This window comes from Seriola lalandi, unplaced genomic scaffold, assembly GCF_002814215.2.
Source record: "Seriola lalandi dorsalis isolate HSWRI2012SDOR001 ecotype SW California unplaced genomic scaffold, Sedor1 jcf7180002054901, whole genome shotgun sequence".
Classification (NCBI taxonomy): domain Eukaryota; kingdom Metazoa; phylum Chordata; class Actinopteri; order Carangiformes; family Carangidae; genus Seriola; species Seriola lalandi.
The window spans coordinates 1,355,835-1,380,050 of NW_019525453.1; the positions used below are offsets into that span (position 1 = coordinate 1,355,835).

Here is a 24,216-nt window from a genome sequence, read left to right on the forward strand (position 1 = left end):
GATTTTACTTTAGTAAACGGTCTGAACACCTCTCCCATCACTGGCAGATGGAAGGTTAGATTGCTGCTGTCAAGTCCAGCTGAGACATGCTGTCGCTACAGCTCTCTGTTTTAAAATTTGACAAAGGCCATAATGTGTGAAATTTGTGTTTCATGGCTGTAAAGATGACCAGTCTATAAACTGCACAGTAAAATGTATCGATTCACATGAAAACATGCAGTATGTGATCTGGAGCTGGCCAGTCCAGTATTGCTCCCTAGTGGTGATATGATGTAAATACTAACCTAACTTGTATTTTTTCCAAGAATGGTAGGTAGTGTTTTATATTTGAAATAATACTCACAATAAACATTTTTTGTCATAAGGTTTGGATCCACTGCCTTAGCTAAACAGCTTAGCTACATACATCAATAATGGAAAAGACAGTCACATGCTTGTGACAAGTTTATTCTGTGTCCCTGTTGTAGATACTAGAGTGAGCATCCATTCACAAAGCTCTTACCAGCCGGAGAGAATATGGGGAAATGATGGCTAATCCACCCATTCAGTTACAACTGATTCATATCAAACACAGCCATCTTGGCCAGAGCCATACAGACTCTCAATGTGTTTTCTAACTTTGTATACATAACCTCAGGGTTTCCTGTTGATGGATTATTGAAAATGAATAGATGCATAGAGTATCTAGGGAAACGAGTTATCTGAAGATAACTGGGAAACCTCTAGTTCATGGTTGGTGCGTGAGGAAACAAATTATGGAAAAGTCTTTATTTCAACACAAAACATAACATTTACTTTAACAAAATACAACACACAATTTGAATCACTGTAAGTGATAGCATCAAATGAGAATGACATCCAAGACATTTTCAAAAGGAAGACACAAAAGGGTCATTATACCCACCAATGGAAATGCACAATTAAAAAAACCCTCTGTATGTTATAAACATCATATATCTACGCTAGCTCATGATTGTCGGTGGAAAAGCAAAATCAAGTACAAATTCACAATAACAAAACACAAATGCAGAACGTGATATCCTGTCAAGGCTTGCACACTGTGTATTTTAAGGACATTTTTCTTTTTTTTTCTTTTTAGAGCTTATTCCTATTCATGATCAACCATGTTTTAGAGAGCATTAAATTAGTGCTGCCAGATTTGGCTTAGAAACATATATCGCATTGATGGGATTTGAAGATTTTAGTGCTCAATTTTACATGACACCAATTAAACATATCGCTCACACGGTGAAACAAATACAGAATATCCAGAATGAATCTGTTTATAACTGCTTTAAAAAACTGCAAATATTCTTACATAAGCTGTGCCAACTTCCAGACAGGACACACCAGTAAATACTGGACATGGATAGCTTGTTCAAACAAGTGATGAATGGAGATATGATAATACCCATGTTGCACTGGTTAATTTACAGCAGTGGTTCCCAAACTCGATGTTGGGGTCCTCTGGAGGGGTGTGGAGGTATTGCAGGGGTGAACATTGCCCAGGGGTAAACTGTAGAGTGCAACCATAAAAGCTGAAAAGATTTTTTTCACAGCAGATAATTTTACCTGCCCAACACAGGTGTAACTAATGACAACATTAATTAGACATTGGTTAAACCCCCTCCCTGAGCAAAGCTGTCAAACCTTGTATTTCTCCACATGCTGAAGCAGTGTGCATGGTAGGCTACACTAACAGTACTCAGTTTATAAAGAATCTGGAGTACTGTCTTTTTTAAACCTCCGTAAAAGCTAAAACACGTCAGATTGTAAGAAATTGATTAAATAGTATGTCCTCCAGCTCTACTGTAAACTGCAAATGTTAGCATTCACGGCTACCTAGCAGTTGTAGTCTGGAGTTACTTTCTACCTTCCAGGCCACATTGTTATGTGGGGTTACAAAAATCCCAGTTTACGACTGGAACATCCACTCAGAGGTAGCAAAGATCAGAGTCTGGAATAACATTAACATCTGTGCAATGGTACCATGGCTAACTCTACCTTGCAAAACAACAATGTTGCTCCTCATTTCCATTGTCTGTCAATGGGTGAGAATTCTGACTCTTTGCCTGTAACTTATAGTTTTAGCTTCAGTTTTAGCCTTAGCTGTATTGCGTACACAGCCACCGCACTTTTTAAAGGATTGTTGTTTAAATTAGTCTGGTGGAAACATTAGAAGATAAGCTGGAGATGGGGACTTTTTTCACACGACTCATGGAATCAAGGTTAATTAGCTAGCTAGCTAGCTACAGCTTATAAAATCTGCTAGCTAGAGTTGTTGTTTCAGCTGACAATAATGAGATGCTTGTTTGTGTTGACTTCTGTGTGAAGGGCATTTTATTCAAAAATGACCCTCTGCCATTGTTATTGTAAACTGTGTATGTGCAGTGTGAGAAAGAAAAGCTGACAAGTTCAGCAACAGTAATTAAGGAGGGGCAGGGCTTAGCAAAGGGTAAATAAATAAACTGCTTTGCAGTAATTGCTTGAATTGAGCCATTGTTAATGTTATAAGTTCCACCTGTGCTTTTCTGACAAGTCAAACTATCTTCATTTGAATACCAGAAACTAATGAGAAAATGCAAGAAAATGTAGTTCATTTTCACATCTGATGTTATTTCAATATATTTCAGATTGGCTTTTTGTTGTTGCCCCAGTATTGATACCAGATGATAAAAATGCTACTAAGAAACTAAGCTTTTTGGCTTCCCTAAGGGTGCAAGACAGTAAAAGTCTGGGAACCACTGATTTACAGTAACAATTATCTCCATGACAGTAACACTGGATCATTATCAACAATGCATAAATAAATGTTTAATTCTATGTAAAGACATGTTAAATAATTGTGTTAAGTGTCACACTGAGCACCATGTTATCCTAGTAACTGCAAGGATACAGAAAACAGACGTGGATTAAAAATGTCAACACGCTCCAAAAGGAATGATAGTCAAGGCTATTTTATTGCCCCATTTCCTCTTAGCATTGGATATAAATTTCACCAAGCTTGACAAATACTGTGAAAAATGACATAATTAACACTGAGTCTGTCCAGATATAAAATAGGAATGTCACTGTAAAGTTTAAACACAAGACAGGAGTAGAGCTGGAAGGAGAAATTTAAACAAACATCAGTCAAACCCACTCAGGTTCCCCCGCTGTAGAGCAAGGGAAGCAACGAAACTCTGGGAGAAACCTCTTCAAAATCATACTCAAATTTAAATCAGGGGGAAAACACCCAGAGATTTCAGATGTTTGGTTTAAAATGAACATGTACTTTACATACACGTACTACACAGTATTGGCCTTTTTCATTTTTGCTTTAGATTTTTGCCGTCTGCTGAGTGGTGAGGTAGAGAAGTGACTGAATGGCAGACCTGCTGTTCACTGACCTATGGTTGAGATTGCATGTTGATGGCATTTGCAGCTGGAGTGTTGCTTGGCTATATGAGAGGTAGAGTATCTCTGCGCCTCACACAGGAAACTGCCCTGAGCCTGCTAATGCACTGGAGTGTGTGTGTATGAGAGAGAGAGAGAGAGAGAGAGAGAGAGAGAGAGAGAGGGAGAGAGAGAGAGAGAGAGAGAGAGAGAGAGTGTGTTTGAATCTGTGTGTGTTTGATTCTATATGAGATAAAGCTTTTGCTAATGTGTGGACATGTCAAACAGTTATATGCGTATCTACAAATATATATATTGTGTGTATTTGAGAGGAATGTCCAGGACATTATTAAGTTTCTCCATAGGCTGAGGCCTTGTCCTTTAACAGGTCCAGACACAAGTGACAGCTCCAGCTCCCTGTGAAGAGAAGAGAGACAGAGAGAGGCTGAAATCTTTGTCCTGCTTGCTCTTTTCCATATATAGTCTTTGCTTGTATCCTCTCCAGTCTATAGCTCACGACATATATAGTACTAGCCCACTGATGTAAAACCTGTGAGAGTGGCTCTCAGTGTTGTACCTTCTGGAGGCTGGGTCATTGCAGGCTTCAGGCAGTACATGTGGTATCCTCTGTCACAGTCATCACAGAACAGCAGCTGGTCCTACACGGGCAGCACACAATCAACATCTTAAATATTGTATGAAATGTCTACTGGGGGAACATAAATAGATATAAACCCCACCATGAATTTTTTAAAAACCACAAGACAGCTAACAGAGCCGCAAAGAGGCCAAATTCTATGTCAAGAAATGTAGAATCTATCCTGCAGACACACACTATGTCAGACATGAACAACAAAAGCATTTTTTATGTATTTATTAGCATGCAACCTAATATTATCCAACCATGTGTTATTTCTCTGTAAATCAATCTGGTCTTTATTGGTAAAAAATGGAGCTATACAAACTTTAATACATGTGGCTGCCTTCTGGAGTTATGATAATAAATGATAATACAGCTTTTATTAATATATAATTGTGTCAGTCACTGAGTTACGATTTTTTTTAAACCATTGAATGAAAGAGAAAACCTTTTTGCATCATGGATAATTCATCAAGTATATAGAGTACATATCTGCCTGGCATAAATTCAATGTAATTTATTGCCTATGAAAGGCTGAACACCAGCTGTGGAAAGGTCCTGGCATTGAAAGAAAAACATGTCAACTTTAATGCAGTTCAAAGCAAACTCAAAAGGAAATCTAGTAATAACATTTGAGCAAGGACATTTCATACAAGCTTTCCCTCTTCCACAGTATTCAGTATACATACATCGTTCTCTGAGGTTCCACAGAGACTGCAAGACTTGCACTCGATGCACTGCCACTGGTACGTCCTCACCGCCTGCATCATGTTCTCAGTGAACTGCAGGCATGTGGGGTGACCTGTGAAGGAACGGAGAGGAGACACGAGAGAAGTGAAGAGGGAAGGGAGTGAGGAAAGAGTGGATAGCCAGAAGTGTTTACAAAGCAAAGTCAGTAGTGTTTTCTTATGTAATAGTTTACTCGTGGCAGGAGCTTTGAGTTGACTAACAAATCGAAACATATTTACATCAAAAATAAAAAGCTGATTTACATCATCTGCAGCTGTATCCGTTTGTCCCAGTACTGCCTTCAGGCTTTCTGATACACTGATGATGCATTTTCTATATTTATGAAAAAATGAATGAAGACTATCGCCACTATCCACCAAGAGTTTGTAATTTGTTTTGTTTTAATTTAAAGTCTGTATTGGTCTTCTTAATATTCTTCTAAGGAAAATCCTTTTTGCTTAGGTTGTTGGATACAGTGTTTTTCCCTGGTTGTCAAGTGTAGAAAACAATATTTCTCCCTTCATTCAGAAAATACCCTAAGATTATCTTTACAAGAGCCAGCAGTTAGTGTTAACTGTGTCTGTGATCCAGACAAGTGTAATTGCACAGTGTTGACAGCCCATACCACTGGATGAAATTTAGTATCAAAGCAAATCAAGCCACAAAAGACTGATTATACAGTTTGTCTGGGAAAACAAAGCACAAGCAGTGATGTGTGTGCAGGAAAACACTGCCAAGTATTTTATCATCTTCCCTTGAATCTACAGCTGTGACAACATATAAAGAACAATATTTGGTATATGCTAAATTATCTTCTTGTCCCTTGTCTTAAGAACAAACATTTTATAGCTACTGCCATTGCCTTTTATAGCCTCCGTACAGCCTAACAGTGCTGTCAACATCTTTTTAGCACGGTTATCTACATCACCCTGGTGTCAATGGGGTATCAATGAGCCATGAATGAGCCATAAACAAGGATGAATTGATTTATAGCTAGACAGGGAAAGCAGCCAGAAACATTGAACACATTCCCTATCGGCCTCTGATGGGTGAGTAAAGACAAACGTGACCTGAGCAGAATTTAAAGCAGGATAGGTTTAAGCTGCTGCCTGCCTCCCAAATGAAACGGAGGAATTACAGTTGGGAAGAAATAGATTAACAGATTAATAGATGGCGGCCTGTCAGCTTAAAATGATAGCACTTAGCAGCAGGCATTAGAAAAAGCGTTTCTACTCAGCATCTATTGTCAAAAGAAAGAATCTAGTCCTTAAAGACAGAGAGGAGCAATGGAGTGCCAATTGGCTCTTACCTCTCGACTACCTGTCCTCTTTAGCCAATGGAGTGACTCAAAAGTCCACGTTCATCCCTCCCCCTGCCACAATTTACTCCATTTTCTCTGGTCCACCATGTCTGCTATTAATCTTTTCAGTCCAAAATTAATTAGGATGTAGCCATGAAGTTTAGCCTATGATCTTGATTATCTGATGCAAGCAAAGTCGAGTGTAAGGAGTTTGCTTTTGTTTTATGAAAATTGGAAAATGTCTTAACAGCAAAATCCATATAAGCAAAAAAAAAAAAAAGAAGAAAAAAAGCCATTGTATCCATCATTTTCAAGAAGAAGCTGGCTTCATGTGTAAATAAAAGAGTTCAGAATATTCCAGTGACTTTTCAGGTAGAGGCATCTTCAAGGTGAGCCACTGTAGTCCAGTCTGTGCCTTCAGCCTTCAGATTTTTATTGCCACACGGTCCAACTAGTCAAGCCATCGTGTTATCGGCTGTCAGCCACAGCATCATCATCGTCTGACAACAAAATGTCTTCCAGCTCTGCTTCTTCAAAGCCTTGAAACGTGGAGGCCTCGCTGTCTGACGTGTTGCTGAACAATTCTTCGAGAGCACTCATCTTCCTCCCATCCTTCTTCACTCCTCCTCTTCCAGCTACCATGGAAACATCAGCATCAGAGCAACACAGACAAGGCCACACACTCTGCCAGCTGTTCTAACAAACTCTACCGTAGCAAGAAAACATCTCACTTGCTGAAATGAATACCATACTCTCGGTTGAGCTGATTCGACAAATGTTTTGCTGAGATATCCAGCAGATGCGGCTTTGGCTAGTGTGGGGGAAAAAAAAGGGGGAAAGAAACAAAAAATGCAGCCAAATGTGCCATAAGATAATGCATGAAAACTGAGCAACAAAAGAGTGAAGGCATGTCGTCAAAAGGCAGAAGACCTGATGGACGAGGCTGACATGGAGAAGCATGCAGGATGGAAGCAAGCAGCCGAGCCTATGAATCAATATTATTCTAAATGGAAAATGAAAGTTTCAGGAGTTGGCTCTCAATTATCATCGTCTACAAGGCTCATTGATAACCCATTGAAAAGACACTGTAGCAACATGAAAGCTCAATGCACTGCACAACATAAATGTCTAATGAATTCTACATCATCAACTGAAAACACAAGCTGGTCTGACCATATGATTTGAAACGACTATATAAGACTGTATTTTAGTGAACTAGAATAAACTGTATGAACATTAATGTAAATGCTAAAGGCCCAGCTAGACTTTGTAATAACTGTATATTCCAAAATATATTACCCAGAGATATTAAGTAATTATTAATCCACATCTATATTTGATGCAGAGTCTTAAACTGCATCAGATAGGCACCATTTTAGTCCATGTAGCAAAGATAAACATCGCAAGGAAGCGAGGAATACACATGAACAAGATTGTGGATAAAAAGGAAGTACAGGGAAACAAAAATGAGATGTGCAGTAAACACAAATTAAAGCATGAGTCTAGCAGGCAGCTAACTTCTGAAAATCTTTTTTATTTTGTAGAGAAGTAATGTGACATTTTGGTAAATATGGTTACTTCCTTTCCTGACATGAAATGAAAAGACTGATGTCACTTTAATGTTGGTATGCTAAATATGAAGCTAAAGCCAGGTGAGAGTTAGCTTAGCTTATCTTAGCCTGACTTAAATACTGGGAACAAGGGAAAACAGCCAGCGTAGCTCTGTTCGTAGGTAATAAAATCTGCCTACCAGCACAGCTGAAGCTCACTAATTAACTAATTAATTTTTATCTCTTTTTTATAATTAAGGCAAAACTTATCATAAAATCAAAAGATATAATTAGTGAGCTTTGGAGATGCTGCTGGGCAGATTTTGTTACCTTGAGATGAAGCCATGCTAACTGTTTCCTCAAACTAGCTAAGATACACTTCGCTAACCTGCCACACACAGCCATGAGGGTGGAATCAGCCTTTTCATCTAACAAGAAAGCAAATAAGAGTATAGATCAATATGTTTAACTACTACTTTAATAAGACTGGTCCTCTCTAAAGTCACTCACATGAGATTCTTTTAAATCCACTAATTTGACTGGCAGGAAAACAAAACTATTAATACAGGTTTAAATGCTGACGTCAACAAAGAACCAGCAGTTTTAATGGAAAAAGTTGTGGAGGTTGTGGACTCACCAGAGCGTCCACAGTCAGAGCAGGACACCAGCTCCTCGGCCTGGCCTGTCTTCCTGTTGGAGTCCTGGTCTCCCAGGCAGAAGTCACAGTAGTCGTTGGGGATAACGGCGCCATCAGGGCCCTTCTGAGCTGTTGGCAGGAACAAACACAAGACAGTATACATGAGCTGCCATTTGTTTTCTGACAGCACTGTGTTGCTGTCAGGGAAGTATTAGGGCATTTAATTTAGCATTAACAGAGAATGTCTTACGTCTATGTAGCATCTTACGTTTGTGGTTGTCCGAGCTCTGTGGAGGAGATGGAGCCATCTCTGGTTCTTTCTCCTCCTCACCCTCCTCCTCTGCCAGGTGAGTGTGGGTGTAGTGGTAGCTTAGGCCAGGCCGGTTCTTGTAGCGCTTTCCACATACTAGAGATAAAACATCATCATACATCGATTAGAAACTTGTAAAACTTTGTGCAAATAGTGGACTAAAGAGTCTGCTCAAAACTGTCTCAACTGAACTCAACTGTCATTCCTGCCTAAAGAAAAAGTAACAGATTTTATGCAAGATGTCAAAGAAAATTTGCAGATGCTTCAACTCGCTGTCAATATTCATGTTTGAGGGTCTGACCTATACAAAACACACATATACAGTAGAAAGACAGTTTCACTTGACTGTCCCAATGCATCTACCCCAAGCTGCTACATACCCTATTCAGCTATAGTGACAAGACAGGGTTACTTTTTCCCCAGCTGTAAACATGTGACATGGCGTGGGGGGAAAAGTAAAGTGCATCACTAACTAATGTCACCAATGCAGACAAACATGGAAACAGAAAATTTTAGCAATATAGCTTAACTACGACACGGGTAGGACAGACATGAAAGAAAAACTAAAGACCACTGGGAGCAGGGAACAGATGATACCTATGGCACAACAAAATTTGAAAAGTCTGATAACTTTAGAGAAGCTATTCAGTAACAAGACACAGTAAAATGTACTAGAAGTATCAGCCTACAACTCTGGTAGCCAACAGGGACTCTTTTGGGAGGGTTTAGCTTAAATCTACCCTTTTGTTACTGTGCTGTGACACCATCACTTAACATGTAAGTATCATTTATATAAAAAGAAAGCAAACACGTAAAGCTACACTGCACAGAAATATATCTAGTCTAACGTTGTACTATTTTGGAATAATTGAGGACTTTTCACAGATAGAGCTGTAGCCATCATAGAAGTTTCTCATTATCTATCTAGTGCATTATAGTAGTGCTACAGTTTTGCTACCTCTGTTGGTGTGACCAAATAACACAATGTTGGAAAGCTACTCATTCCTTTATAAATGAACTTTTGTAGCCCCTGCCACCCCATGTTTAAAAACTATTGACGATTTTCCTCACAGTGTAAACACTTCTACAATGGCTACATCTATGAATCACATCACAGCTATAGAGTGACCTAAGAAACATGCGTCCCTCATTGCGGCATTAGCTGAGCTGCTGCTAAAGCATCATTTGGCACATGCCAATTAGCAAGCATTAAGGCACATTGAGTAGCGTTAGTGTCATGCAATGCTTGCACTGCAGGTAGGGATGCCTGTACTAGCATAAAGCATTTAAAAGCAGTAGATATCTCCAAAGGATTAGCATTCAATCAGCCATTCCAACACCAGATGCCCATGAGCAAAAAGGCCAATCATAAAGACAGTTCATGGAGCCCCTAGGAAGACAAGATGGCGACAGGTTCAGATACCTTCTTCAGCCTTTTTTGAGTTATGCTTTTGTTTGTATCTATCTGGAAGACACAAAAGCAAACAATAAAAGAAAGACAGAACAAGACACAAAATGAGGATGAGATTCATCAGTTTGAAGCCCAGTCAGTGTGGCTATCTCTGTCCACATCCACATGGCAATCCATTCCTGGGGGGGGGGGGGGGGGGGGGTTGTCCAAGTATGTAAGTGGCATGCTAGTCAGGTCTGGATTAACAGCAAACTCTTTCTTCATGCTGCAGTGGACTGCTCTTAGAAACAGAAGAGGAGAGGGCTACCATTGGAAGATGAGAGAAAATGACTTGTCTGATAGATTTATCTCTGCTTTCTAAACAATTTAAAGCAGGCATGTATAGAAAGGTTTCCTGACATAAATACATCATGAAGAAATTAACTTACAGTAAGTCAAAGAAAAGACTTTTGTAATAGCCACATCTAAGGAGAAGAGAGTTCCTCGACTGCCTTGAGCTTTGAGCAACACTGTGATTCCCGAATTTTGAATAACATGTAAAGAACAAACTAATGACCTGATCACAAAAATGGCACATGAGGTACAAAGAATCAAGCTTTCTCTTCTCTTACTGTCACAGACGTAAGGTTTGTCCTGGTCATCGATGTTAACAGGTTCTGTCCTCCTGCGACTTCCTCTGTTCTGAAAGGAAACACAACACACATCTGATGTTTAATCCTCCAATACATAAATATACCAACACAATTTCAGAATATATAAAAACACTCACTTTGAGCATGTTAGAATGCTGACGTTATCTGGCTAAAAGAACTGCTATTGTGGCTGTTAACTCTTGCTATAAAAGGGGTTTTGTTAACACAAAACCCCCTGAAACTGCGTCAGTTATTATTCTCTTTTTACACCACACTCATTTAAAATCTCAGTTTTTGTCTCTGACACTCACTTTGCCTCTGTTTCTGTTCTTTCTCTTTGGAGTATCCAGTTCAAAGTCTTCATCATCATGGAAACCGTCCCCATTTTCTTCCGCCTCCAGTACTCTCTGCAGTATGAGCACACACACACACACACACACACACACACACACACACACACACACACACACACACACACATACACACACACTTGTTGACTTCATTTCTAACTGAACAGGGATATTAGCTTTGCATCTACTAAAACAGGACACTGAGCATAATATCATGATGTCTGATACACAACAAACACATAACAAAATACCTGTATTTCCAGCAACGTCTCCTCTTCCTTATTGAAGCTGTTTTTTTTCTCCAGCAGGCTGTCCCCCCTCAGGAGGGCCTCCAAGGCTGTAGCCTCCCCTGGGGGCACCTCACGCTTGGGGGCCAGCTCGGCTTCTAAGGAGGACGTGGCAGAGGAGAATAAGTAAAGTGTACTTGAGATGGCACCGCGTGTATGTGCGTGTCTCAGGCAGTAAAAATGTGCATGTGCATTCAAATTTACCATTAACATTTACTGATATTTACTTTCTAATAACACAAAACCTTTATATATATCACTTCCTCTACTGGCCACTTCTGCAGGCCACTTTAGTAACCACCTTTATGTCAAATCACATGATCAAAATTTTAAAGAAAGCACTTTCAAAAAGCTCAGTTTTGGGTCACCAGCATGCGTAGATGGAAAGGCAAAGCAGAGAAAATGTATCAGCGTCAGTGTGGACACGGTGTAGGTGTAATAAAGGACGTTTTAGAAACAGTGGTCAGGGCAGACTGCCAGATTCACCATCTATATAAATAAAACTAAGGTGCACCAGGTGCACGGTAAGAACAGAAATAATGAACCACAAATAAAAATAAAAAAAACCACTGCTTTTAAGCCTAAATTATATCTCACTCTGCCTTTTTCCCTCTTCCAAACTGCTTTATCTTTCTTCCTCTCCCTCTTTTCATTTCCGTAGAGATGAACTTGCTGCAGCATTGACTCTCTGTCCTCGTCTTTGAAGTATAATACCAGGATAAATACAGAATGAAAGTATGGATGTGATAAGAGAGGCAGGGAGTGAGCTGGGCTACCGAGGCTATAAGGCACTCTTATTGAATACAGAGCTGCTGTGCCACTTTGTCTCCTCTTCTCCGTCCTCCTCCTCTATAGTATACGCCTCCTCCTTCGACTCTGTTGTCTGCTGACACCCTCCCTTCTTTTACATACTAAATCCCTCTTTCCTTTGCTTTCCTCTCTCCCATTTTTCTTTTTGCCTTCACCCATCCTCTTTCTGTTTTTTAACCCTCTCACCTCTCCTTTGACTCTTTGGGGCAAACAGGGAGAGAATAAGTGAGGCTGAATGTTCTGCTCTGCCAGCAAAAAGCAAAAAAGCATCCTCCACTCTAGCCACACATTAACAACACTCTTACACACACAATTCAATCATATTTATCTTAATTTCCTCTTCAGCTAAATGCCAATAGACTAGCACCATCCTAATGTAACAAAAATGTATATAAACAGCCTCAGTGTCATCCACCCTCATGCATTTGCACATTTTTGAAACTCTCAACAGATTAAACAAGGAGTTTATACTGAGGGAAGCAAAATGGCTGCTGAGGCACAGCCCCTGACTTGAGCTGTCACATGCAAAAGTAAAAGCAGAGGATCCACAAAAACAAGGAATTAAATTCTTGTTTCAAACTCTTTCAAAGTAACCTTGTGACAGAGCCTCTGTGTATCTGCACACACACTGACAAACCTCTGCTCAGGAAGCATTAAATAAACATAAAGCATTTCCAAAAGCCCGGGAGAGGAGCACTCACATTCCTCTGTCGTGTTATGATAGATATCTGGACCAAACTGCAGAATTGGATCTCAGAAAAACAAAACTGTAGACTTCTACTCTTTCACCCTCAGCTACAAAGGCTTTACATCTCTAGCTTTCTCTTTCTTTATGTGCTTTGGTTGATGGTTGGTTGCAGCTCTGGAGAGTTTCTTCTCTTTTTTATTTTTTCCTGCAAATGACTCGGTCCTCTGCTCAAAGCTGAATCATTCTCTGTGGAAAGCTCTGGAGTATTATATTGCGTCTGGAAGACAGCGAGGGGGAAACAATGGTGTGGCAAAGCAGAAACAAAGACCTGCCTTTATTTCTCCCCCTTATCAGGTTCCTGGGCCCATTCCTTTGCAAAAATCCCCTATAATATACACACACATGCATGCATGTATGCACGCACGGGCACACACAGACACACACACACACACACACACACAAACACACACACAGACACACACACACACTTCCACCTCATAAGACTCACTTACATTCTAATGCCTCATGGACAAATGATTATAGAGGCCCAGTTAGGGTGCTTCTGTGCTGTAACAGAGAGCAAGAGTCATGTGTGGGGGTGTTTGTGTGCTCATGTATGCGTGCGTGTGTGTGTATGTGTGTGTGTGTGTGTGTGTGTCTACTGCCAGAGAACAGTGAGAGGAGGCATTGATTCAGGGGAGAGAATGAACCTGGAGACCTGGCGAGAGCAACGGGCTAACGAGAGCCAGATGGTCAGATAGCATTAACGCCACTCTGCTCTGTGCAGCTACACAAGAGCACCAAGGCCACAAACATAACATGATGTAGACGCGCGTGTAAGTGAAGGTAGTTTGAACACAAAAATGAGAGGGTGCATGATGTGTGTGTGTATGTGTGTGTGTGTGTGTGTGTGTGTGTGTGTGTGTGTGTGTGTGCGCGCGCGCGTGTTGTTTGTCTTACCTAGTCGAAGCTCACACAGGCGGAGCTGGGGATCCAGAGGAGGGTGGAGTCGCCTCTTCTTTCTCCAGCAACGAGCAGGGTAGGTATACATCTGTCCTGCGGCCTGGCCTGCACACACACACACACACACACACACACATAGTATATGTACACACAGGCAGACACGCAGGCACACAGGAAGAATTTTAACAACCATTGGAGGGCTTACTATTTTAACACAACCTGCACCAAGACCCTTCCACACACACATTAACACAATCACACACACACACACACACACACACACACACACACACACACACACACACACACACACACACACAATGCAAAAAATTGACTTGTCTTGTTTTCCTGATGTTCAATATGTCCTGATTTCAGTGCTCAGCATGATGGTCCACAGAAAATTTGCGTAGTTCATCATACTTAATGTTGATTAAACTTAATGTATAGAATGGTTATATTCAGTTTCACTCCAAACAAGTATTTAAATAATATTGCTTTGTCACTTTTTCAGCAAAGCAGGCTTCTTGTACTTTAATTGAATATGTTGATCTCTGCCCTTGTGTTCTAATCGTATCCCTCCATTAGCTCAGCAGACGACAGAAATGGGGGGAGCAAAGGTTTTTTTTTTATGTGTGCGTGTGTAGAGAAAAAAAATCAAGAGAAAGCAGGGGGGAGGGATAAACCCAGAATAAATGCATATAATGTGAGCTAGGTCTGCCACAAAGTATAGGGTGTGGCCTGAAGGGCTTTGCATACAAGACGGAGAGCAGGCTATTTGTGTCCAGCTCTCGGTGAAGAGCAGATTGTTGCCTCTGGCTGTACAGGCGACCCAGATGTGAAGAATGCATGCTGACTGCGCGTCTCAGGATAAAACAGCAAGTAGCATAAGTAATATAAGCCTAAATAAATATACAAGACAGGTTGATTCGTTTTTTTTTTTATTGATTGATGAGATCTGTAAATCCATCCTTTCAGTCATTAATATTTATACATTTTTTTGTTTATTCACTCTCTTGCTGAGAGATAGATGAGAACATTGATGCCGCTCTCATGTGTGTGCATCCAATCTAAGGTAAGAGCCAGCAGCTAGTTAACTTAGTGTTGGAGGAAAAAAAGGTCCAGGTCCGGGCCAGAGAGTGAGTCTAGATCTCTTCACCAACACTTAACTTTCTACAAAACTGCACTTCTACTGGAGTCAAAAAGATAAAAAAAAAAAGAAGTCACTGGAGATGATCAGAGTCCAACGCAATAGAATTTATTCTTTCACAAGAACAAAAGCGAGATCAGATCCGGATCTCAGCTGAAGACAGAGTGCCTGTACTCAATCATATATAGTTATTTTCCTAGGTGAATTCTCCACCTATTTTCTAAAGTCAACCTATCAACACCTCAGGAACAATGGTGCTCAGCTCCGTGTGGAAACCAAACCAGGCCTGCCAGGGTAGCGTAGCAGGACCAGGTGTCCAGAAGCCTCTCGTCTACCCCAACTAAGGCTCCTGTTCCAGGGCATCGTAGTACAATCAGGCATCCAAAAGCCCCTCGTCTACCCTAAACCTAAGGCCCTCATCTATCCTCACTCTGGGCGTCGCTACAGCTGCTACTCCAACACCATTGCTCCCAGGGCCTTCACACCATTTTGTTTTTACTTTATTCCCTCCAGGTTCCATTCTATAACAATCTACTTCAGTAAAGGCTGGTTCACATACAAATCTCACCTCAGTTGTGAGTATAGCCATTCCATTGGATTATATAAGTTTAGCATTCAGTATATTTATAATGCATAGTATATTTTAGTGAAAAATGACTACAGCATTAGCTTAGCATAAGGAGTGGAAGCAGGGGGCAGCAGCTGGCCTCATTCTGTGTGAAGGTTAAAAACTCTGCCTCTTAAATTCACTAATTCACAAGTTAGATTTTGCAGTGACTTCTTGGACTCTACACTGGTTGCCTGGCAATAAGAGTGACAAAAAGACTCCTGGAATTTACTAGAAATAGTTTGGCACATAACACAAAAGTAGGAGTGGAACCTTTTTTTTTTTTTTTTTCCAGCCCTTGTGGTGTTTCTCACCTGGCTGGCGATGGCGCTTTTCCATCCAGATGTAGCAGTTGTTCTGTGCCACGCCGGTTTGCGAGTCCAGGAAGGGCATGCGCACGCTGCGCTCGGCACAGAGACGGGCATTGTAGCTGCGACAGTGTTCGATGGCCTCCTTGTAGAACTGGTCACCCAGCCTGAACACAGACAGAGAAACAGGTAGACAGAAAGATCACTTGTGATGCATTTAATTCATTTACTTCTACAACAACTGTCCCATTCATTCAACATCTGAAGTAGATTGAAAAAATATTTCTTTGTGGAACACAAGTTACCCGCAACTAACATTATAGTCTTATTTTTGCTGTTAGTCTAAGCTATCTGCAACATGCTGCTTCGATTTCTGCTTTCTGCTCTCTGAGTCATTCCTGATGTTGAAGTCCTATCGGCTGAATGTTTTTTTGGATAGTTAATGGTAATACCATGTGCTGGGCGGATGATGAGCTGATATGGTCTGCAAATCAAGTATGAGCGGGCCTGTTCAGTCCTGGTTAACTGTAGCTTAATAAACACACCCAGCCTTCTCTCCACAGTTTGACTTAGTGTGTTGTGTAAACTCTGGATTCAGTGCAAACATCAGATGCAGCATGACGACAGCCGAGCTGAAGAGGAACATCTACACAGGTGGGGAACAATAGGGGTGGTGAAGGCGCACACATACAGAAAAAAAAACAGATGATGAACCATAAGAGATGAGGAAATGTTTTCATCCTGTCAAACTGATAGATGAGTCAGAGGGCTGGATCGAAGTCCACACAACAGCTGGGCTACACACAGGTGTACACTCACACTCACACTCACACTCACACTCACACTCACACACACACACACACACTCACACACACACACACTATCGACCAACCAGAGGGTATAAATCAGGATGGGAGCCATCAATAACGTACCACAGTCTCAGTCTTAAGGCAAGATTTCTGCAGCTACGATCATTAGAAACAGACAGAATAAACCAAGATTAACTCACTTTCGCCACAGATGAAAAATCCACCTTGAGTAGGTTATTCTTTATTTAATTACAGAGCTGAAATCCAGGGTGGAGGATAGAGGAAAGAAAGGGATCTTTAGGAGCACACATGGCTCAGTTTCTAAAGCAGTGGACTGAAATAGTCAACCATCTTTGAGCACAGTTTACTGTTTAGTTAATATAACATAAAGGAGAATTTGATGTCAGTATCTTGGATCTGACTCTGGGTCTTGCATTTGGATCTCTTGCTCTTGGGGCTATACCCAGGATCTTGTCTGTCTCTCTGTGTATGTGCACACATGTCTATCTGCCTGCCCGTCATCCTGTCTCTCTGACTGTCCAAGCAGACATGGGAGCTCTGTGGATTCTCTACACAGATATGTAAAGAATGCCAAGCTGGACAAAGACCAGCACTCTGGTCACACTGAATCTCACAAAGATGTGCAGTGTTTGGAAGAGGTGGGAGCGGAGGGTGGATGGAGGAGGAAAAGAACCGGAGGGGGTGGAGGGGCGAGAGGGCAGAGCGAGTAGCAACAGTGAGTGAACCAGGTACTGCATGCAAAGAGGGAGAAGGGGGGAGAAAATAACAGATGAGGACACAGGTATGAAAGAGGTGCGCAGTTTGCAAAAGAGAAAACAGAAATATGAATAAAAAGAGGGAAACTTGGACACGTGGTGCACAGATGAAGGTTCCCAACTCACAGCTGCGTTATCGCTTCTTCTTACCGCTTGTAAAATGTGAATTACACTTCAACTTTGGCTACTGCCACATCTGGACAAAGATCAGAGATGAATGGGAGATTTGCTGCTTTTGACATTTGGAGAGTTGATCAGATGTGTTGAGAGGGAATCACATGTGGCTGCGTTTTTTTCTACTGGGTAGAAACCTGATATAATAGGACAGTAAAGCTGCCTTACATGGCATAAACATGATCAACAGCAGAACAAATGTGCATTCAGACTGATGACAGGGAGAGCCAGGCGATCGGTTTCCCCATGTGTCCAGTCTTTATGCTAAGCTAAGCTAAATGTGCCCTGGCTTCAGCTGCATATTTACAGCACAGATATGACAGCGGTATCTATCTTCTCATCTAACTCTTGGCAAAAAGCAAATAAATGTATTTCCCAAAATCTCAAACTGCTGCTTTAAGGTATCTTTGGCTCATTTTAAGTCAGTTTTTCAGAGGATTAGCAATAACAGTGATGTACAGCAGAAGTTGTCAGAATTATTGATACATCTATTCACATAATTTATTACAGTAGTAATAAATTGCAGCTGCAGCACAAAAGTAGAACCTCAAGTGGCTGTGTGTGTACCTTCAGTGTGTACAGTGTATGTCTGAGGTCTGGGCTGAAACACGTGGCGGTTGCTGGCTGTGGTTTTTTTGTCAGATCTACAGAAACGAGGAGTGCAGCTGGTGTTTTTGGTGCTGCACCTTTTTTACAGTACGACTAAAACTGACAGTCACAGTGATGGAGTCAAATCCAGATCTCCAGAAGAGACTCCCTGTCAACTAACTCACATTCCCAGAGGTAAAGCGTTATCTCTGCTGTCACTCTATGTTCCCTGAACTGAAGTAAGTGTGTGTGTGTGTGTGTGTGGACCTACAGGCTCTTCTCCTTATCTGTCTTTCCCGCTTTCCCTCCCTGTGTCAGCCCATATTGGCTGTATGTTTCTGTCCGATTTCCAACAAACAAAGCGCCTGTATAACGTCCCCGGGCGGCTTCATAAACTCTTACATAAGCGAGTGTTCGTGCCTGCTTGTTTGCCTGCTGTGTTCATGTGTTTGATTAAGTGAAAGTAAAGAGACACCGTGTGTGTGCATATGTGTGTATTTGTATGCCTTCAAGACCATCTGTGTATGGGTTGCGTGTCCCGAGACCCCCCCCACACACACACACACACAAACACACACCCTCTCTGAACCTGATTCGACCATCTGAGACTGTACTGTGCTCCTGTTTGTACCCATTAGTCCACTGTATGGCTGATCCTAGTGATGGTGCTTATGTAAGTCGAGTTTTGCATGTCAGGGAACACATTCCTCTTGGTAAACAGCTTCCTGGATACTGATGGAATCTGCAGTTGCAACGTGTGTGTGTGTGTGTGTGTGCGTGCATATGTGTGTGTGTGTGTGTTTGTATGTGTGAGTTTGTCTGTGTGTGCCACTCTGATTGTCTCAATTGCTCCCATACTAGCACAGAGAGAGGCTTTGTGTGTGATGGTCACTCTTATCACTGCTAAGTACAGAGGCAATGATGGGCCATTTCATCAGCTAATGCTAATCGTTTACAGGTCAATGTTTCCAGGTAAAAGCTCATAGAGAGGAGAGGAGAGGAGAGGAGAGGAGAGGAGAGGAGAGGAGAGGAGAGGAGAGGAAACTCTCTGCATTTCAATTCTCTCTTTTGTTCTCTGTTTGGACATCAAGGGCTATCACCCTCACAGGTGCCCATGAATGATTTATCACAGCCAGAGGGAGACATCACTGGACAGCTGAGGTGCCAAGTTCATTTGCACTGAACTTCAGGTGAGCCGATAGGGTCAAACACACTGACTCCCGAAGACCAAGTTGAGCACCAAAGAAGAACTTATGAACGTAAGGACTATTCAAACTCACACTCAAATCCTCCTCAGCCGAGCGGAAGCGGAAGTTCTGTTTATCGGCCTTTTTGTTTGCATGTGTGCTGTCATTCCTCCCCATCAATCTTACTCTCATCTGCCAGAGGTTTCTATCAGTTGTGTATTACTCACAGCATCTCATTCTCCTACTTTCTAAAGAGAATAATTCATCCCTGAAAGAACAATAAATCACTGTCACACTTCTCTCCTTCTTAGTCAATTATTCAATTTGTCAACTGAATTTAAATTATAAGAGGAGGATTTTTTATTAAAGAGGATTATTTTAGTCATTGTTTTATTAACTTCTTAACTGTGAGGATTTGCTTTTCTTTGTCATATATGATGGTCTCACTCTCTCAGTGTGAGCTCTGGGAGGTATAATGGGCATATTTTAGATCATATGATTATTCAGGTAATTGAGAAACCAATCAGCAAACCTGCTCTATTTAGAATTATCATAGGTTAAATAAAAACAGAATAAATCGCCTCGTGGTCGTATGCCTCCACCAAGTTGCAGGAAGTATGGACACAATCTCTCCTTCCTGAGTTACATCATTGAATAATGGCCAGATGTGTTTTTGCAGAACATAATGATGTCACAGTGAAGTTGACATTTGACCGTTTAGATATAAAATGTCATCACGTCATCATTTTATCCTATTAGACATTTTTTAGACATGTTTTGTGAGGTCACAGTGAGCGTGACCTTTGACCAAAATCTAATCAGTTCATCTTTGGGTTCAAGTGAATGTTTGTGCCAAATTTGAAGAAATTCCCTCAAGGCGTTACTAAGATATCGCATTCACGAGAATGGGACAGACTGACAACAGAACACCTCAGGCCCCGACTGTTGCCGGCGCTTAGGCATAAAAAATTACCATTTTGCCCCGAGGCAGGAGGTATTTTGTCAATCTTGTCCTCCTCGCTTCAGTTTACCATAATCACACCTATGTCAATCATTTTAATGAGCTCTCTGCTCTGAAGCAACACCTCAGCTGATGTCGTTTGGAGTTTATAGCATCCATGAGTCCACAACAGGCTTTTCTAGGAGGCTGAAAATCAGTTCAGGAGACGGCAGACTGACACAGAATTATTAACATTAAAAACATTATTTTTAGTTTAAAAAAAACTAACATCAGCCTCTGGTAATGTGCAAAAAGCTTCACTCGAACTGACTGGCTGATGTGTATTATTCCACACAGACATATTTTGTAATAAAACTTGCAAAAGGAAATCTTAAACACAACTAATAGGATCATGGGACTATGGGGGTTTATCACAAAGTGGACACATGACAGTGAGAGGAGATGCAGTTTGGACTAAGAATTAGTATGAGGCACCAAAGGAAGTGCAGTTTAGGGCAACAGCATATGGGCACTGATATGCGTCTTTGTGGCATTGGTAGGCCAAGCAGCGGGTGAAGCAGAGAGGAGGGAGACATAGAGGAGGAGGAGCCAAGGAGGAAGAAGGGGAGGGAAGCAGTGTCCCGGGGCACACGTGTTCCCTTTCAAACCCTGTCACACTCATTTTCTCTCCAACCCGCGGATGTGTGTACGCACGAGCGCACTCTCTCTCTCTCTCTCACACAGACACACACACACGCGCTTGTCCGCGCACAAACATACACACAAAGGGAATAAAAGGAAAAGGTACAGGGTGCAGTCCGAGGGGGGAGAGGGGCGAGCAGCTAAAGAGGAAAGGGTGTTGCAGTGGGGGAAACCCTGATTCAGATGCTGCTGTTGTTTTGCTGTGGAGGTGGGGGGAGGTAGAGACGCTGAAGGCGGGTGAGGTGAAGGAGTGGGAGCTGGAGACGTGGGCTGAACGATAACTCACTTCAACTCAGCATGGGGGTCACTGGAGGAAATATGAGAAAATGTGTCTCCAAAACAGAAGATTGTGAAGAATAACATACAGTCACATCTCACTTCTCACACAGACACAAAAAAATTTTAAAAAAATAAAAAATAAGGAGAGAAACATATGCAGAACAGGGCAGAAAGGATTGATCACTGCATGGAGTGATCTAAAAAAAATGTTCCTGGCCATTTAATTCCCCGTGCCTGGAAACCATTCCCGGACATTCCCATTCCCTCAGATAGACAAAGGCCAGGGTTCGCCCCTGTGCTGAGGGTGTAGTATAAATGTATGCAGTAAATTCAGCCAGACAGACACCCCCCGCCCCCCTTCCCCCCCCTAACCTCCATCACTCACTCATGCTCCCTTTCACGCAAATTGGGGGAGGGGCACATGGCTGCACAACCACCTACGCATGTAACAAACATGCACAATAAAAACACACAATCCCAAACACATTAATGAACCAACCCTCCCCTCCCTTCCCTCTCCCATCTCCTTTACATTTCCCCAAATCACATCCCACCTCCTCTCACTCCTTATGCAAACACAGTCAAACCATTTTCCACCTGGTTCATTATAAGCCTCAAACCTAATGATAAGAGAGAAGGTGAAAGGACACACAATATGCACGTAAACACATCTCTGCACATGAAACACACCGCTCATTTGAATACTTCTCATGTCAGCTCTTCATTATGTCCCATCCCACACGGCCTCACAGGTTTTAATCACAAAGAAGTCTTTGTAAAAATGAGACTTTAAATAAATCAAGTAAATATGCACGATTAAAACATGACTGAATGAGTCTAGAAAGCCAGACATATTTACTGCCAGCTGCTGACGCTCGTAATTCATCTTTCAGAGCTGAGCACTGGCAGGAGAGAAAGGCTAGATCATTACCATGTCCTTATTGAATGCATATGATTTACCGGGCCACATCCTGAGGACAGATGACAAGTACGCCCCATTGTTTCAAACAGACAGTGGACTCACACAACTGCTCTGCCTGGAAAGTAGACCACAACATTATTTCCCATGATAGTAACTCATATGTTACTTGATATTAGCTCTTACACTCCTACATGATCATTTCACATACAGTTCCGGACAGTTTGCTCACGATTATGGCATGGGCGTATGTCTGTTTTGGTAGGTGGACTCACACATACACACATTGTTTTCCCTTTTTGCAGATATTGAATGGGGTGGGGGAAAGTCGTGGCCTATATGAAGGGCAGATGGGGCTCCCTCCCTCCATCTCTCCCTCTGCCCCAGCATCAGACTGTCTGTCTTTACATCTAACTCTCTCTCTCTCTCAACAGATGGACCCAGGAGAATACTGGGACGCTCCTAATCTGATGCTCTACGTGCAGAACTACGGACAAACAAAAACAAACACATATATCTACAGTCTCTACAGCCTAATCTGTTTTGGTAGAATACAGCAGCTTAAAAGATTTTTTTGTGCATGTGTGTGTGGCAAAGTCAGATATATTTTGGCTGTCAACAATTAGCTCTACAACATTTAATTACACATAATTACACAACTGCCTTGAGTAAAAGCAGATATGTGACTCACTCATCCACACCCCTCAAATATTGTAAAAATTAAAAAAAAAAATGAATTTGCCAAACCATATTCCTGTCAAATCATGCTTTGTTTAAAACACTCATATGGCCTCTTGCACAACACATTTCGTGAAACTAACTCTGCACATTCCGCATGATCAGTGTAAACATCTGCTGTCAGTGAGCAGAAAGACAGACATACAATATAAACTGAGCTGAGAGTTACAAACAAGTCTTAGTCCGTTCATATTTCGCAATTTTTGCATATTAAAGATGAAACAACGTTTGCAGCTGTATGGTAGATGTTTTTACAAATCAGAGAATGTTCATGCCCAGATCATCAGGATCAACACCGTTAAAAGTCATCAGTTTTTAACAACTTCACAAACACTGCCCTTCCCTTAAATCGGTATAATATTGCAGGTTTCCCAGACATCCATGAAAGGAGGAGGTCAGCAATGTATAATTACATATAATAATCTGCTGTGCTTTGTGTGGGCTACATCTACTTGACAGCACGAGCCGCGCAGTGAGCGAGAGTCGCCCTCTCAATGTGCGCCTTGTGACATTAGTTGCATGAAATTATCTATGCAAATTCACCCGTCCAGCGCTGACAAAGAGCCCTGCTTGCAAACTTTCTGTCAGCCGTGTTTATAAAGCAGAATGTGGACGATGGCAACTTTCTGTCCAAGTGAAACCAAGTCCGCGAGAGACATTTACGCGCGGCTTGGAGACGCTTTCTCTGCAAGATTGTGAATGAGGGCATGCTTTTATATCAGTATTACACAACACAGCAAACAGGCAACGATACCTGCAAAGAACACACACACACACACACACACACACACACACACACACACACACATGGAGACTGTACATGGCAAGAGTGTTAATTTTGTGATTCTAATTTAAACGCGCGTTAAACCTATTTAATTACCATGCTCACTACACAACATGCAAACAACCTATGCAATAATTCAATGAAATATTAAAAATTTACTCACGATTTTAGAGGATTTTGAATGACAGTCGCCATTTTCCTGCAGGACTGTAACGTAATATTCCAAATCTCGGTATAGTTTGGGACCCTTATGAAAAAACACACAACAGCCAATGCGGTCCTGGGCACTGTGCTCCCTACCAATACAACACCAGCATCAAGACATTAGGCGTGGCTTCAGGGAGGTATGTCAAAATCAATGTCCCGGTCCTTAGATTCTAGTAATCTCATAAACTTGATTTAGGTTTAGTCCATTTGAAATTAGATGAATATCATAAACTATGAGTTTTGATTGGGTTAAGGGGTTTTGACGTCTAATTAGATAATAATCCACCAGTTTATAATACAGTCATTAATTTTAATTACTCAAAATTATGAATGACTAGAATAAAAATGCACCGACAGACAGCACACATT

General features: G+C 41.5%; 1 protein-coding gene across 6 annotated transcripts; it reads right to left on the reverse strand.

The window, feature by feature from the left end:
* Nucleotides 1-753: 753 nt before the first annotated feature.
* Nucleotides 754-23,959, reverse strand: dpf3 (double PHD fingers 3). 6 transcript variants are annotated; one of them, XM_023430202.2, is made up of 12 exons: nt 23,804-23,958; nt 15,751-15,911; nt 13,680-13,787; nt 11,186-11,319; nt 10,896-10,991; nt 10,564-10,633; nt 9,965-10,006; nt 8,500-8,637; nt 8,232-8,360; nt 4,705-4,817; nt 3,953-4,034; nt 754-3,792 (listed from the first exon to the last, which is right to left on the reverse strand). In XM_023430202.2, the coding sequence occupies exons 1-12, from the start codon at nt 23,833-23,835 to the stop codon at nt 3,725-3,727; spliced, it is 1,173 nt and encodes a 390-aa protein (XP_023285970.1). In that variant the 5' UTR covers nt 23,836-23,958; the 3' UTR covers nt 754-3,724. The 6 variants fall into 6 exon arrangements, 4 of the variants coding, with proteins under 4 accessions (XP_023285970.1, XP_023285969.1, XP_023285975.1 ...); XM_023430201.2 differs by having other exon boundaries at nt 8,482-8,637; XM_023430207.2 differs by lacking the exon at nt 9,965-10,006.
* Between the last annotated feature and the right edge of the window lie 257 nt (nt 23,960-24,216).

Coding starts and splice junctions, on each gene's coding strand:
- dpf3 (XM_023430201.2), bottom strand. CDS start 23,835: ATGGCGACTGTCATTCAAAATCCTCTAAAATC. Junction 10,992..11,185: donor AGACGTTGCTGGAAATACAG/GTATTTTGTTAT, acceptor CTCATACTGCAG/AGAGTACTGGAGGCGGAAGA. Junction 10,634..10,895: donor AGAACAGAAACAGAGGCAAA/GTGAGTGTCAGA, acceptor GTTTCCTTTCAG/AACAGAGGAAGTCGCAGGAG.